The sequence below is a fragment of the Martes martes genome, assembly GCF_963455335.1.
Source record: "Martes martes genome assembly, chromosome: 14".
Taxonomy (NCBI): Eukaryota; Metazoa; Chordata; class Mammalia; order Carnivora; family Mustelidae; genus Martes; species Martes martes.
Genome location: NC_137902.1, coordinates 53967392 through 53985125, shown reverse-complemented (window position 1 = coordinate 53985125; position 17734 = coordinate 53967392). Strand labels below are relative to the sequence as shown.

The 17734-nt window shown below is 38.8% G+C and overlaps 1 protein-coding gene across 1 annotated transcript in view; it reads right to left on the bottom strand.

Annotated features, from left to right (window-relative positions):
• The window catches only part of ASCC1 (activating signal cointegrator 1 complex subunit 1), a 97485-nt gene that overhangs the window by 79173 nt on the left and 578 nt on the right, over nucleotides 1–17734 (bottom strand). Inside the window, exons 2-5 of the mRNA XM_080822446.1 lie at nucleotides 16374–16518; nucleotides 15111–15210; nucleotides 10586–10683; nucleotides 2954–3132 (exon numbers count right to left, since the gene is read on the bottom strand). Of these exons, the coding sequence (XP_080678572.1) occupies nucleotides 2954–3132; nucleotides 10586–10683; nucleotides 15111–15210; nucleotides 16374–16485 (489 nt within the window). The 5' untranslated portion in view covers nucleotides 16486–16518. The remainder of the gene's footprint in view (nucleotides 1–2953; nucleotides 3133–10585; nucleotides 10684–15110; nucleotides 15211–16373; nucleotides 16519–17734) is intronic.

Sequence of the window (17734 nt, the reverse complement as noted above, 5' to 3'; positions counted from 1 at the left end):
ACAACCCAAATGTCCTCCATTGGGTGGATGCCCAAATGAACTAAGGTGCGTCCAAACAGTGCTACTACTCAGCAACAAAAGGAATACACTACTGATAGACAAAAAAACTTGGCTGAATCTCAAAGGCATGATGCTGAATGAAAGAAGCCAGTTTCAAAAGGTTACCTACTATACAATTCCATTCATAGGACATTCTCAGAAAGACAAACTGTAGTCACCATGAAGAAATAAGTAATTGCCAGGGTTTGGGGTGGGGTAGAGGTTACCGTAGAGGGACAGCATGAGGCAGTCTTTGTATTAGTTGCTTACAAAAATCTATACACATCCCATGGGGCACTGGGCTGGCTCAGTTGGTATAGCATGCAACTCTTGATCTCAGGGTTATGAGGTCAAGCCCCACACTTTATTTTTAAGATCACTTAAAAATAAAACATTAAAAAAAAAACTAAACTCATCCCCCAAAAGTCCATTTTTACTACACGATAATTTTTAAGGTAAAATAAAAGATTCTTTAATTCTTCTGCAGATAACTGGTTAACTAAATAGGGGCTAAAAAAAGTTACAACCTTACCTCTTGTTATGTATCAAAACACATTCCAAATAAACTAAAAAGTTAAACATAAATTATGAAGTAATACTGATCTTCTTAATATACATGAAGCTATTACAAAAAAATTTTAAAAAATGAACACTTTCACAGAAAAATGGGCCAAGACATGAAGAAACAAGAATTGAACATATGAAAAAGTCTTACCTCACCAATAATCAAATAAATGGACAATCAAGCAACAAGCTAATATTTTTTGGCAACTGCATTATAAAAACAAAACAAAATGAAAATAAAAAACTTTAAAAGAATAATAACACCAATACTGGCAATGGTGGGAAAAGGAACCCCCCAAAAAACTATAGTCTGATATGTTAAGTGTTATAACATTTCCTGAAGGTAATTTGGAATATATATCAAAACCCTCAACTCACACACACATGCTCTTTTTCCATTTCAGGAATTTACTAAGAAACTAACCAGACTAGTGCAGAAAAATGTACGCAGAAGAGTCATAACATCATTATTTATAATAATGAAAAACAAATACTTTAAAAAGATAAAATAAATTATTATTATATGATGTGGGAAGCAAAGGCAAAAGAAAAATTAAATTTCCTTACTACTTACAGCCCATTGACAAATCCTTCAAACAGGCAGAGTAACATTCCATTAGGAACTCAGCTGCCTGGATTTGATACTTTGTTAAGGGCAAAAGGCAATATTAGCTTAACATTATCCCAACCCCCCAGAATCTTGTAAATCTACTTTAACACATAAAAATTCCTTTAGAGGGACGCCTGGGTGGCTCAGTCGGTTAAGCGGCTGCCTTCAGCTCAGGTCATGATCCCAGTGTCCTGGTATCGAGTCCCACATCAGGCTCCTTGCTCCATGGGGAGCTTGCTTCTCCCCCTGCCTCTGCCTGCCAGTACTCTCTCTGTCTCTCTGACAAATAAATAAATAAAATCTTAACAAAAAAATTCCTTTAGAAACTTCCTTTATCTCTATCCCCCAAGATATATGTTAGTAATCACCCCACAAGCATATAGCCCACTGATATACTTCTAAAGGGTCTCATGACTAGGGTTTTTACCAGACAGTAATAAATGACCTTTTTCTAACAGCTACCCCTTGAGGTCCTAGAAACCTTGCTCCCAAAATTCCTTAGAAACTTATGCTATCCCTAACCCCCTCCCAACTTCAAAGTATATAATCATCCATTCCTCATGACCCCACTGCAGCTCTTTCTGCCCACGGGTCCTGTCCCTGTGCTTTCATAAAACCACCTTTTTGCACCCACAATGTCTCAAGAATACTTTCTTGGCTATTGGCTCTAAACCCTACCACTTCAAACCACATCACTATACATCCATATACTAGAATACTAAGCAGCCATTAAAAATCAAGTTATTTGAACAGTTACCAAAATAAGATTATGTTATTTTAGTCATCACTGCTGTAACTCCCTTCCTGTCTCCAAAGCAAAAGGAAAGATTTTTGTTCAATGACAAAACAATGATCATGGTATAATGCAAAATTTCAAAGAAAGCAGGATATAAAAGCATATATAAGCCAAACTCTATTTTTTTAAACATCTATGCATGTGCCACAATATTATTTCTCAGTGGTGAGATTAGGGGTGACTTTTTATTCATCTTTTCTTTATTTTCTAAACTTTCTATGAAAAACATTTATTAAAAGAAGAAAAACAACAAAAATATATGTTATGTTCATAAATTTTTTTAAATCAATGTTTCTTTAAATCTCCCAAAATTATCCCCAAGAGGAGTTTTCAAACTTGTTTTCTAGGGGGTGCCTGGGTGGCTCAGCCGGTTAGGCATCTGACTTCAGCTCAGGATATGATCTCAGGCTCCTGGGGTCAAGCCCCCCATTGGACTCCCCACTCATCAGAGAGTCTGATTCTCCCTCTCCCTCTCCCCCTGCTTGTGCTCTCTCTCCCAAATAAATAAATCTTTAAAAAAACAAAACACCTTGTTTTCTAGTCTAGATTATCTGCTGTTATCCTGGTCACAAACAAATGACAATTCAATGCGCAAATTTCTTCTAGTTCCTAACCCCAAATAAGCCATTACCGCCCAAGGCAGAAGATCTACAGATAAAGGCATCTCATGAACACTGCCACCTGCAAGGTGCAGAATAGTATGTATATTGAGATACTACTTGTATGTCTTGAAATTTTTGAAGAATATTTCCATAATATATAGAGGCTTATATGCCAATATGTGAATACTTTTTTTTTCAGTTCAGAATCAGAAGAAAGCTACAGAAATGGTTACCTTTTTTAATGGGAGAAGAAATGTGTATCTTTCTACTGTTTGAATTATGAACCACCAGTTTCTGTACTTTTTCTTTACGTTTTAACTTCTTGTTTTGTTTGCTGCTTACCATGGAGCACTTCTCCAGTACTTCCTCCTGGAACTTCAGGAATCGCTCCTGAACCTCAACTTCATTGAGGAAAAAGGCAAGGAAGTGAGTGAAGGGTTGCTTTCTTCTAAAAGTGAGCAAAAGAACATCAATCCGAGTTCGAGCTGAAATTACACCACTTCGATGCTGGCCAGTGATTACTGCAAGCAAAAAAAAAAAAAAGAAAAAAAAAAAGGGAAGGATGTTTAACATGACCATCCAATGCCTGTAAGGTGAGTGATCTTAATTCTGTCATCTCTGCAAAGCTCCAACAATCCCGAATGTGCACATAATTTCTGAACATGAACAGTACCAAGGGTAAGAAAATTACTAAAGAATTCAATCTAAGCAGAATAAAGTTTAAAAACAGAATATCCTTAGGTGTCTGGGTGGTTTAGTCAGTTGTCCAACTCTGAGGGTGCCTGGGTGGCTCAGTCTGTTAAGCGGCTGCCTTTGGCTCAGGTCATGATCCCAGAGTCCTGGGATCGAGCCCCGCATCAGGCTCCCTGCTCAACAGGAGGTCTGCTTCTCCCTCTCCCACTCCCCCTGCTTGTGTTCCCTCTCTTGCTGTGTCTCTCTGTCAAATAAATAAAATCTTAAAAAAAAAAAACTCTCCAACTCTTGATTTCAGTTCACATCATGATCTCAGGATTGTGAGATCGAGCCCCACATGTCATTGGATTCTTGCTGGAGGTGGAGCCTGCTTAAGAGTCTCTCTCTCCCTCTCCCTCTGCTCCTCCCCCCAACCTCTAAAAAACAAAACAAGCAAGAAAACCAGAATACACTTAAGAACACCTCATGAAGTAGAAAAATTAGTTAAGGGGTGCCTGGGTGGCTCAGGCGTTAAGCGTCTGCCTTTGGCTCAGGTCATGATCCCAGGGTCTGGGATGGAGCCCCACATCAGGCTCCCTGCTTGGCAGGAAGCCTGCTTCTCCCTCTCCCACTCCCCCCACTTGTGTTCCCTCTCTCACTTTGTCTCTCTCTGTCAAATAAATAAATAAATAACTTTAAATAAAAAAATGAGTTAGGGGCGCCTGGGTGGTTCAGTGGGTTAAAGCCTCTGCCTTCGGCTCAGGTCATGATTCCAGGGTCCTGGACCCTGTTCGTCTCTGTAACACAGGGGATTGAGCCCCGCATCAGTCTCTCTGCTCCGTGGAGAGCCTGCTTTCTCCTCTCTCTCTGCCTGCCTCTCTGCCTACTTGTGATCTCTGTCTGTCAAATAAATAAATAAAATCTTAAAAAAAAAAAATGAGTTAAAAACGCTATTTAGCTTCCTAGCAAACCCTCATACCTTGCAGGTGGGAATATAAAATGGTGCAGCAGATACGGAAAAGTATGGCAGTTCTTTATAAAGTTAAAAAGAGAAGTACCTTATAACCAGGAATTCCACTCCTAGATGGAAATCCAAAAGAAGGGGCGCCTGGGTGGCTCAGTGGGTTAAGCCTCTGCCTTCAGCTCGGGTCATGATCCCAGGGTCCTGGGATGGAGCCCTGCATCGGCTCTCTGCTCAGCAGGGAGCCTGCTTCCCCCTCCCCCTCTGCCTGCCACTCTATTTGTGATCTCTCTCTTCTCTGTCAAATAAATAAATAAAATCTTAAAAAAAAAAAAAATCCAAAAGAAGTAAAAGCAGGATTCAGGGCCGCCTGGTGGCTCAGTCAGTAGAGCATGTGACTCTTGATCTCAGGGTCATGAGTCTGAGCCCCACATTAGGGGCAGAGTTTACTTAAAGAAAAAAAAGAAAAAAGAAGATTTTTAAAAATAACATGAGGGGCACCTGGGTGGCACAGTGAGTTAAAGCCTCTGCCTTCGGCTCAGGTCATGATTCCAGGGTCCTGGACCCTGTTCGTCTCTGTAACACAGGGGATTGAGCCCCGCATCGGGCTCTCTGCTCAGCAGGGAGCCTGCTTCCCTTCCTCTCTCTCTGCCTACTTGTGATCTCTGTCTAAATAAATAAAATCTTAAAAAAAAAAAAAAAGAAATACAAAAAAAAAATCCTGAAAAACTATTTTAAAAAAAAAACAAAAAATAAAATATCAGGTGTTCAAAAAAACTTGCACACGATGTTCAGAGCAGCTCTTGTCAAAATACCAAAGGTAGAAACAATGCAGGTGTCCCACTGATAAATGGATAAACATAATGTCCTATCTTCATATAATGGAATATTACTTAGCATCCCCCAGAAAAAGAGAATGAAGTACAGACACATGCAAAAATATTAATGAATCTTGAACACATTACACTAAGTGGAAGACATCAGATACAAAATGCTACCGTATGCTTCCATTTACAGAAAGTAGCCACAATAGGCAAATGGAGAGAGGGACAGAAAGCAGATTAGTGGTAGCCAAGGACTGGAGGTAGGGAGTAGGGAGTGACGGTTCAATGAGTATGAGGTATCCTCCCTTTTTGGAGGATAAAAATGTTCTGAAACCAGATAGTGGTGATGGTTACACAACACTGTAAATGTACCAAATGCCACTCAATTCAACATTTTAAAATGGTCCAAATGCGAGATCCTAGGCTGGCTCAGTTCGTACAGCATGTGACTCTTGACCTAGAGGTCATGAGTTTGAGCCCCACTGTTAGATATAGAGTTCGCATAAAGTAAAAATTGTCAAAATAGTAAACTTTATGTTGTGTATATTCTGACCACACACCAAAAAAGTGTGAACAGTACATCAGGGGTGCCTGGGTGGCTCAGTCGTTAAGCATCTGCCTTCAGCTCAGGTCACGATCCCAGAGTCCTGGGATTGAGCCCCACTTCATGCTCCCTGCTCGGCGGGAAGCCTGTTCTCCCTCTCCCCTGCTTGTGTTCCGTCTCTCGCTATGTCTCTCGCTGTCAAATAAATAAATAAAATCTTTAAAAAAAAAAAAAAAAAGGAAGAAGAAGAAATTCAAGTAACGATAAAAATTTAAGAGCAGAAAATGGAACTTTGTCAAGTCAATTTTACCTCAATTTAAAAAAATACTATGGCAGGGGCGCCTGTGTGGCTCAGTGGGTTAAGCCTCTGCCTTCGGCTCGGGTCATGATCCCGGCGTCCTGGGATCGAGCCCCGCATCGGGCTCTCTGCTAAGCAGGGAGCCTGCTTCCTCCTCTCTCTCTGCCTGCCTCTCTGCCTACTTGTGATCTCTGTCAAATAAATAAATAAAATCCTTTTAAAAAAAAAAAAAAAAAATACTATGGCAGCAATTATTAGAGATTCACTACAGTGAGAAACCAAGGATATCTATTATAATATATATAATCCTCTCCTATATATATGAAAACAGAAAATTAAAGTAAAATCCTTATCTATACATTATATGGATGGATACCAAATGTCCCTATTTGGGTATTAATTTGGCCTTCTCTAATCTGGGCTATGTTTTTATGCATAAACGAAAAGGGGGGCAGCAAGAAGCATAGCCCACTGTCTGCAAAGAAACAAAAGCATTTGGGGACTATACAATCTCAGTGTAAGCAGAGATTAAATCTCTTGGGCTTGGTTCAAAAGAACAATTAAGGAGGGGCGCCTGGGTGGCTCAGTGGGTTAAAGCCTCTGCCTTCGGCTCAGGTCATGATCTCAGGGTCCTGGGATCGAGCCCCACATCGGGCTCTCTGCTCAGTAGGGAGCTGGCTTCCTCCTCTCTCTCTGCCTGCCGCTCTATTTGTGATCTCTCTATCAAATAAATAAAATCCTTAAAAAAAAAAAGAAAAAAAAAGCTTTAAAAAAAAAACAATTAAGGAAAGGTGCAAAAGATATGAGCAATGAACAAAATTGGCATTTCAATAGACTATTTATTAAAACTGTTAAAGGCAGACATATAAATATGATATAAAATATTGAAATGTTAACTCTAATAGTAGCAAAATGGGTTCTGTACTTTAAAGACCACAAAGTTTGTCCTTCCATGCAAATACAGAAGTTAAAGAAATAATTCCATTTACTTATTCTAATACTCTCCATTAAAGCATGTGAAATTTTCTATAAGAACGACCCTTTTATCCCTCAATAAGAATGAAAATATCATGGACATTGGAGAGGGTATGTGCTATGGTGAGTGCTGTGAAGTGTGTAAACCTGACGATTCACAGACCTGTACCCCTGGGGCTAATAATACATTATATGTTTGTAAAAAAAATAAAAAAATTTTTAAAAAAGAATGAAAATATCATACCTATTTTGCTACAAGGAAACAAGATAGACACTCCTAGGAAAAGAAGTAGATTCTGAATGAACGAATGAATGAACAGAAGCCTGAGAACCATTTGCCTAAGTCAAAAATCTATAGGAGTAATAGTCAAAAAATGTAAGTAGACATATGGTGTTTTTTTCATTATTATTATTATTTTTATAATTTTTAATTTTTTATTAACATATAATGTATTATTGGCCCCAGAGGTACAGATCTATGACATATGGTGTTTTCTAATGGCATCATTTATATTATCCGACAGAATACTTGGAGAATCCAAGACTCAATGTTCAGTGAAGGGAAGTATCCATAACAGGTACTCAAATACTGTGCTAAAGAAATACTGATAAAGGAGGGTTCAAAGGCAAACTGGGACAAAATTAAAGGAAAGTAAAAATTATCTCTGCCGGGGCGCCTGGGTGGCTCAGTGGGTTGAAGCCTCTGCCTTCAGCTTGGGTCATGATCCCAGGGTCCTGGGATCGAGCCCCACATCAGGCTCTCTGCTCAGTGGGGAGCCTGCTTCCTCCTCTCTCTCTGCCTACTTGTGATCTCTATCTGTCAAATAAATAAATAAAATCTTTAAAAAAAAATTGTCTCTGCCAAAGACCAAAAATTTGCTCAGAAACTAAAAGGAAAAGGAGCAGAAGGGAAGGAAGCTTAAAACTTATGTTTATGTTTTATTTCTGTAAAAGTCTGGTACAAAATGCTAAATCTATTCTTTTTCATTAAGAGGGTGGTTTCGTCTCTGTAACACAGTAAACTGAAAAGGGCACTCACTGAAAGGTGCTCAGTCTGATTTCCAGAAAAGATTCAATGTTGATCAGTTAATGACTAAAGAGCAAATAAAATGAGGTTAGAAATATTCTACAAGGGGCGCCTGGGTAGCTCAGTGGGTTAAAGCCTCTGCCTCCGGCTCGGGTCGTGATCCCAGGGTCCTGGGATCGAGCCCCGCATCAAGCTCCCTGCTCAGCGGGGAGCTGCTATCCCCTCTCTCTGCCTGCTTCTCTGCCTACTTGTGATCTCTGTCTGTCAAATAAATAAATAAAATCTTTAAAAAAAAAAAAAGAAAGAAAGAAAAAAGAAATATTCTACAAACACTAATGTCTGAGAAGACCAGAACTTGAGAGGCAAGGGTCTAGGGACTATAACAAGGGGTAGATAGGAAAAAGAGAATTAAAGGCATTAACATTAAACTTCTAAAAACCAATTCTCTAACTACAATAACAGTATCATTTTGTTAGACTTCAAAACAGACTAGATAACCAGATCCTTGTTGAGAGGACAAATTAAAACCTACTACATCATTTCCTTCCTTATTAGCTTTAATTTGGAAGAGGCAAAAGAAAATGAATAAATGGCAACAAATGCCACAACCTGTCTTAGTCTCACATTACAACTCAATTCACTCTAAAGAATAAATTTGATTTTTCTATATTTTACCTCCCTGAAAGACCAATAGGCCCATTTATCCTCTTGTTTTTCAATTAAATTAGTTCCACTAAATTCTTACTTTCAATGATTAGACACACTGGGTTTCACACTGAAATATTTGTACTTTCTAAGTCAAAATGGAATCTTTACAACCTGCCTACCCTTTTTTGGGAAGGTTTTGGAATGACTCTGGCATCTTAAAATGGCTAAAATCTCCACATTTATAGCATGTTATAATTTTTACTGCAATAAAAATTATTATAGTTACTCTATGGATAGAAAAAAGGAAGACTATTTAACTATTAATAGTGATTATGTCTGAGGCTCGTATTATAAGACTCCCCTTTATATCTTACATATAATTTCTGTAAAAACTTTGGGGTTTTTTTGAAAGCATGTATTAATTTACAATCAGAAAAAAAAACTAGATGATGAAATAAGCTTTACTGCAATTATAAAATTACTTCAATACTTGTAGCTTGAACTTTTTTTTTTTTAAGATTTTATTTATTCGTTTGAGAGAAAAACACACAAGCAGCAGGGAGAGGCAGAGGGAGAGGGAGAAGCAGACTCCCTGCTGATCAGGGAGCCTGGTATGGAGCATGATTGCAGTACCCTGAGATCATGACCTGAGCCAAAGGCAGACACTTAACCATCTGAGCCACCCAGGCGCCATGGTAGCTTGAACTTTAAAACTTAAGGAAAGACCTGGGTTTTTCTATCTGTAATTCTAAAGAGCTAAATATTTTAATGGAAGTCCTTCAAAAATGTCATTGAAGTTCTTAGGTTAGTGTCTGCTGATATCACCAAAGGGCTGGGGAAAACTCTAGCAATTGCTGTCCAACACAAGAGTCCACATGCAACCAGTTAAATGAAAAGTTAAATGAATTAGAAAGAAACGGAATTAAAAGTTCAATTCCCCAGTCATACTAGCCATATTTCCAGTACTTACAATCACACGTGCTAGTGACATCTGTACTGGACAGTGGAGGCAGAGAACATTCCCATCATCACAGAAAGTCCTTTTGGACAGCACTGGTCTACACTCAACTGCATCGTTATCTGTTATGATTCTTACACAGCACAAAATGAGAACACTTGTAATTTTTCTTACCCTAAAACTTAATAAAACCTATGGGTATTTATAATAAATGTATTATTGGAGGCTGCTGTACTTACTTGACTTTGAAAAAGTCCTATCATTTTAGAATGAGTTTCCTCAAATTTTGTCCCTACAGTGCCCTTCACTCAAAGCCCTTTTACAACACAAGCCTGTGCCCTTGGTCCACAGTGGTGCTTGGTACACACACTTTCTGACTTGATTTATATCGAAACATTTTTCCTCACTTGAGCAGTTACTTGATTCAGGTTGATTTGTTTGTTTGTTTTTTAGTATTTTATTTATTTATTTTAACATATAACGTATTATTTGCCCCAGGGGGACAGGTCTGTGAATCACCAGGCTAACACATTTCACAGCACTCATCGGGTTGTTATTTTAATCATTACTTTTATAATATCCTTCCCAGTCTACAAAGCAGGTAAAAACAAGAGAACCCTTCTGGAAAGGGCTGAATTTTATCGCAAATTTGTTGACCTTGCTGGTTTTCTCTAATTCTAACTTGAAACAATGCACAAACTCCATTTCAAGCTAGTAAAGCATAAAATTATTCTCCTAATACACAACAAAATCTGGAAGCTTTATAACATCAGTACACAGTAAAGTATACAGTGAAGGCCCAAATACTCAATTTCAAGATAAGGTTGTATAACTACATCTTTTTTCATTTAGGAGATTGATGCTGATATAAAAAGGCCAATTGCTACAGAACCCCAAAAAGAATATAGTCACTATTCAATCCTACCCAGGAATGCTTGAAAGAAAGAAAGAAAGAAAGAAAGAAAGAAAATACAATCACTAAATACCTCCATTGGGTCACACTATTCCATACTCATGCAAAAGTGATTGCAAATATAACTAAATATAACATATATACCGAGTCTCACCAATTTCTCCTTCTTGTCCAGGCTTAGGAATGCTAATAGAAGTTTTGGTTTCCACTTCTAGTTTCTTCCTAGTGTCCCCTCTTTTTCCGACTATATGCCTATAAATAATATAAAGAAAAATTAACTGAAGAATATTAAGTCAAATGTACCAGAATAAAGAATTCCATGTTTAGGGCACCTGGGTGGCTCAGTGGGTTAAGCCGCTGCCTTCCGCTCAGGTCATGATCTCAGGGTCCTGGGATTGAGTCCAGCATCGGGCTCTCTGCTCGGCAGGGAGCCTGCTTCCCCGCCCCCTCTCTCTGCCTGCCTCTCTGTCTACTTGTGATCTCTGTCAAATAAATAAATAAAATCTTTAAAAAAAAAAAAAAAAGAATTCCATGTTTAAATCATTTCATGGTTAAAATGAAATGATTAAAGTGGTTAAAATGAAATTATTTAAATTTCATGTTTAAATCATATGTGGCCACTCCCTTAAAGAAAAGTGCTTCAGTAAAGGCTCAATATTTGTAGAAGAAATTACAAGTCATATAGCTTTATAGAATGTGCCGCATTGCACTCATTGGCAAAATGATGCTCCACAGTCAATTTAATGAATAAACAGAAATAACCAGGCCATGCCCAACACCTGCTTGGTCTTCAATATTAGAGTCAAAATCTGGGTCTGCTGTTCATTGAGAAGAAAGCTGGCATCGTCTCAAAAGGCACTTCGAGCAACCAGTGGGTCTACAGTTTGGGGAAAACATTGTCCTTTGGGGAGCAAATTAACTATAGTAGGAGTTCATCCTAAAAGAATTATTCCTGATTAATAAACTAAGGGTAAAGAGCTTAGCAAAGAGAAAGGTCCACCATTTAGGACAGACTATTCAGAATAGCTTTGAAAGCAACAAGAGTAAACAGGTAACCCTCAAGCTGCATTCAGCACGTACACATTTTGTTCAGGAGATTTCACCAAAACATTGGGAAATTTCACCCAAAAATGTAGATTTCCAGGTTCTTTAGAAAAATCAGAAGATCTGACAACTCATGGCAATAACTGGCTGGAGTAAGCTCTTGTCCCTTAAAATTGAACATGACCTCATCACAATCCCCATCATTCCCTACTCTCTTTCATCTACTCTACTTCAACCATCTAGTGACTCATTTACTTAATTGCCTGGCCCTCCTAGAATAAATAATTCTGACAATCCAAGGTTATCTTCTGGAACCCACAGTAATAAGATGTGCTACAGTAAATGAGACTACTGGATCCCAGGAGAAAAGTTTGAGTCCATAAAGCACTGAAGACTCAAAGACAGGACTATAAAGAGAATAAAACTCCCCCACTATCAACAGTATTTCGGCTTCTATGATTTCAATTACAGTGCCCAACTACATGGGTGACTAGGTCTAAAACTGTGCATTTGTTTTACTGGAATAACCAGTCCAATTCTTTCCATTAAGATCTATTGTAGTAAGCCAGTTTGAAAAAACAAAAACAAAAATAGGATGTTTAGAAGAGGACTGAAACACAACAATTTCCCTGTAGTTTTTCTGTGTTGGGTTTGGACTAGAGATTCTATAGCACCCACTTTGTCAGGCTCTTGTCTTTCCAGGCCTTATCAATAAGGGGTACTTTCACCCAGGCTACTGTTGGTTAGCATGTGGTTAGTAGAGAAGCCTCTTACAAAAACCAGTGGGCTTGGGGCACCCGGCTGCCTCAGTCCACAGAGCCTACAACTCTTGATCTGGGGGTTGTGAACTCAAGCCCCAAGCTGGTGTGTAGAGATTGCTTAAAAATAAGATCTTTAAAAATACACACATACACATAAGTAGCTGGCTGAAGGTGTTATTAATAGTCTAGGCATCTTAAAAAGGAAGTGGCTGAGGTTACAGAAGTTTAGACGCAAGTCTTGGGCAAGTCATCTAACCACTCTAAGCCTATTTCTTCACTTACAAAAATGGAGTAAATAACACCTAAGTATAATGTTGTTGTAAGGATTAAACGTGATCATGTATAAAAGGGCTTCCCGGTGTCTGGCACGTAGCTCAGTACACTCCATACTATTCTCATTAATCCCATAATGACATCCTTCCAATTAAGAGTATAGCCAGAGTCTAAAATATTCACTACAGTAATAGGAGATACACATGAAAAGGTGACTCTTTTATTAAACATTTAAGTAGAAATTCCTACCTGATCAAGTAGTTCTCAATCTTAGCTACACTGGAATCACCTGGGGGGCTTCAAAAAATAATGATGCCTCGGCTCCTGGGTGGCTCAGTGTGTTAAGCCTCTGCCTTCGGCTCAGGTCATGATCTCAGGGTCCTGGGATCAAGCCCCACATCTTGCTCTCTGCTTGGCAGGGAGCCTGCTTCCTTCTGCCTGCCTCTCTGCCTACTTGTGATCTCTCTCTCTCTCTCTCTGTCAAATAAATAAATAAAATCTTTAAAAAAATAATGATGGTGATGATGCCTGAGTCCAGCTCCCAGAGATTCTGATTTAATTGGCCTAGGGTGCACCCAAGTATAGGGAATTTTAAAAGTTCCCCAGGGACTTCTAATGTGCACCTGACGTCGAGAACTAATGAGTTACATCTAGTCCATGGATAAGAGTTACAACAACTAGGATTTGATTATAAATTAGTTTGGTCAAGTAATTTCTTCCTAGATCCAAATGAACTTATAGAAATGATTAAAAAGAAAGAAACTGTCCTAGTAAATTCAGTGTATTAATTATAATTAAGCAGAATCAATACTAATCTAACAAGCAAGTCATCCAGAATACAATGACTACTTAGAACATATAGAATTCAGAAGATTGTCAAGTTGGAATCAGACATCTAAGGAATTTTTACACACCTCAGTGGTGGCAAATATACACAGTGAGGAAAACGGTTACACCAATTTCATCAAGAAACTGAACCATGGCTTTCTAAAATCTTGTTTCTTAGAAGAAAATGTCACTGGAACCTTAAAGGAAAATGAGCTGTCAGAGTTAGCATCTTGTTTCCCATTTGGCCACATTCCCAAAGAAGAATTTCATCCGCAATAGGTGTTGCAGAATATTTTCAAGATTGGTGAAAATAAAATCATTTGCTTCGTGGAGCTTAAAGGTATATGACTCCATATTTGTAGATCTCCTTTAACAAAGGAGCTTGAACAGACCTAAGTCACCTGATACAACACAGAAAAACAATTTACACACTTCCTAGACCAGTCTGTCTCCAGAGATGTAAACCCAAAAGAAGCCAGTTAGCCACATAAGCTATGTTTGTCTGTTTTTTTAAAGATTTATTTATTTATTGGGGCACCTGGGTTAAGTGGGTTAAGCCTCTGCCTAGCAGGGAGTCTGCTTCCCCCTCTCTCTCTGACTGCCTCTCTGCCTACTTGTGATCTCTGTCAAATAAGTAAATAAATAAAATATATTTTAAAAGAATAAAATATTTTAAAAAAAGATTTTATGCATTCATTTGAGACAGAGAGATAGAGAGAGAGCATGATCACAGGGAGAAGGAGAGAAAGACTTGGGGCTTGACCCCAGGGCGTGGAGGTCAAGACCTGAGCTAGAGGCAGACGATAAGCTAAACCATAAGGCAGAATGTGGGCAATTACACAAGCAAGCAACCCCCAACTAAAGTGATCAAAAAGTTTCCGAGCAAATTCATAACGATAACCTTGGAGAAAGCATACCAGTCTTTGACAAACATTGGAGGTTAATGGAACAGACACATTATAGCCCTCTAGAAGTCTCCCATCTTGTGGAGAGACATCCAATAGTAAGCACATAACTGCAAACCACATGGCTGAAAAACTGTACAAAGGAAAGGTAGAGGGTGTTATGAAAACATATAGTAGTCAGTGTGGTTGGTAGGGATGATGGTGGTGAGCAAGGTTCCCTAAGGAAGAAGAATAAAACCAGGTAAGGAAGAGAGATTATAAGGCAAAGGGAACAGCATATAACAAAGCTCTATGGGAGGAAGGAACAAAGCACATATCACAAACTGAAAACTAGCGAGGCTTAAGGGCAAAACCCGAAAAAGAGTGATATGAGTTGTGACTGAAAAATGCAGGGCTGGCTAAGTCACATTTAAGATTCCATCACTCCAATGGAACAATTCCATCTTCAATGGAGGGATTTTGACAGATTTAAGCAAAGGTAGTGACCACATTTGCCTTCTAGAAAGATAACTGCACCCTCAATGTGAAGAACTGTTTGGGAGGAGAATAATAATCAATGTGGACAGCCTAGTAAGGAGGCTATTTGAAGTAACCTACAAAGATGAAGCAGGGTTCTGGTCTTTCAATAAAGAATGAATGAGTGGTAGATTCAAAAAATATTTAAGAGGCAAAATCAACAGGACCTAGTAATACATTTGGAATGATGATATTGATCCATAATCAGTCCTTAGAAATTCGAGGACATAAAACACTAAATTGTTTGATCATTAGTAATTAAGCACCAGAAAAGAGTCAGTTCCTGCTGAGTTTCCTGGAAGTGTGTCCCGTGAAGCTGGTGGGCGGGGGGGTGGCAGAGACACTCACTCACTTGTAGAGCAAGCTGGGGGCCTTCACGGTACACCGGAAACCTTGCTGGGTCTGCACCACTTCATAAGCATCACAGGGCTCCTCTGCACACTCCATGAAGCCTGCAGAGAAACCAGAACATCTCGCTCACAGTTGCTGCTCTGTGGACAACAGTCTTCTCCCCACTGGCCAACCACGCTCAAGGTTTAAAAAAATACACACACACCAAGAACAGCCCAACACTTTATACTGCACAACACTGCTCTGACAGTCCTCTCATTTGCTCTCAGAAGAAAAAGAAAAAAAAAACACATGACTATTTTAAATCTTCCAGTCTTAGAACTTTGGAAAAATAGTACATACATACCACTATTTAACTGTTTTCTCCCAAAAAGCTAAGACACAATAAAGATCTTTTTCTATTTTTTTATAGAGCTATAATTCACATATAACAAATGTATCCTCTTATAGTGTGCAAATAAGCAGTTTTTAGTATTAAGACACAAAATTACTTCAGTGAATGAGACAGGAATGGTAGCAGGAGAACTTACTCCATCTCACCAGATAAAGAGACAAGAGGGTCAAGTAAAGAAGATCAAGTTCCCAAGGCCAAAGGGAAACCATGGGGAAAACCAGAAGGAAGACAAACCCCCAAAGCTTAGGGCCTGAAGGAAGAACGTATAAACCAAAAGGAAAAGGAAGCAGAGAACCTGAAAGGCCCTATTTACGCATTACACCCAAGCCCAAGTTAATTGGCTTGAAAATAATCATCATCCATCTCCACTATTTAGCTCACTTCTTAAAATTATCCCTCTGTAATAATAAAGCTATGTTAGTTGTATATTTGGAACTGCCTGTATGAGTTCAAAGAAGAGACAAATAACAGCATAACAGTATTAACAGTTAACATTTTGAGGCACTGGACAAAATACATATTTCACTTATTTCAGTAATTTACATATATTATTTCACAACTTTACAGATAAAAGAACTTAATTTTGTCAGAGAATATTCATGGTTAACACTAATAGTTTACTAAAATTACCCCTCATTACATTTAAGCCCCTGCACAAAGATGAAACATGATTTAGGAAGTGCAAATGAGAATGCCTCATCAAATTGAAAATCACCAGTCCCCTTAGACATCAACACAATGGAGCTAGGCAGAGGCCAAACATCTCAAATATCAGTGCTCACATAGAAACACTTTGAAACAAAACAAAGCACTGCTTCCACAATGGGAGAGAACATTGTACTAATCTGCGCAAAGAGCAACTAGGATTACCTTGATAGAAGTCTTCATCTTCTTCCTCATGTTGATAGGTCTGTTCTTGGATGGGATTTTTTCTATAAATCCGTCCGCCAATTCTTACAAGCTGTGGGCGCAGAACTTCCATGATACTTTCACCAAACAATACCCTAACGAAATCCTGAAAAATAAATGATCACCTTACCTTTTTTAATCAGAAATAAAAACTCTATCTCTATTTTATGGATCATTATGTATTTGGGACATCAGTTCACTGCACACCCTAAAAGCAGCACTGTTTCCACTAGATTTCCCCTATCTGCAAGCTGTTTCAAATCAATTGCTTTATTTTCCACAACAACATTCCATTCCTGGCTCACTCTAGACAGTAATTTTTGTTTTCAAAGGTTTTCTTTTTAAGTAATCTCTACAACCAACACCAGACTCAAACTCACAATCTCCAGATCAAGAGTTGCCCCCTCCACCAACTGAGCCAGCTGGGCACTCCTGGACAGTAATTTGTAAACTGTTTCAGCACTCTAAGAAAAGGTGATTAAAAGACAGTCAGCCCTCTCTATACAGTCTGTCCATGACTGGAGAGAATAGATGTCTCTTTATTATTTTAACCTCAAAGAAGTAAGATACAACCTTCTGTGTTTATCTAACCATTTGCTAAAGGGCTCACTCCTTTTATCCAGCAATGATAATTTAGAGCATTAGGAATGTTTAGCACACTCATCCTGGGGCTGGAGGATAACCCCTAAGTACCTTCAGAGGTGCTAGAAATATATACCTCAAAACTAGATCCAGTTGAAATGTGACTTAACCAACGTGGTTCTTCAAAACACATTGCTGAGATGAGGAATCCATTTCTATAGACCACTACTCAAAAATGTGCAACATTCAGTGAGAAGCTTCTAGTCACCACTTAATGAATCAAGAATTAAGGAAACAGGAGTTCCTTATGGACTACTGTGGTTAAGTTCAACCAATGTTCGTACTACATAGGTTACATGGTCTCGGAAGTCCAAAATTAAGAGCTCCCCCCCAAAACCTGACCAATCATTACTAAATACACTAAGGCCCAATCCAACCCTTAGCAAGTTTGAGTCCCTTTAATGCAGAACCAAGAGGAGATTGTGCGTTGTGAGAAATAACAACATCGAAGGTAAACAGACTTGAACGATGCTGTGCATAATTAGCAACAGTGTAATGACACTACACCGTCGTGGCCTATTCCCCCAGGACCTCACAAAATAAAAAAGGGCTTTCACAAAGGGAGACTTCAATGTTTAGGTCGGGCCCTCAGACCATGAGCTCTGGAGTAAGAGAGACCGCAAACTTCACCTGCCTTTCCCACACGGCCCTGGGCTACGAGACTGTATGAAGGAAGAGGG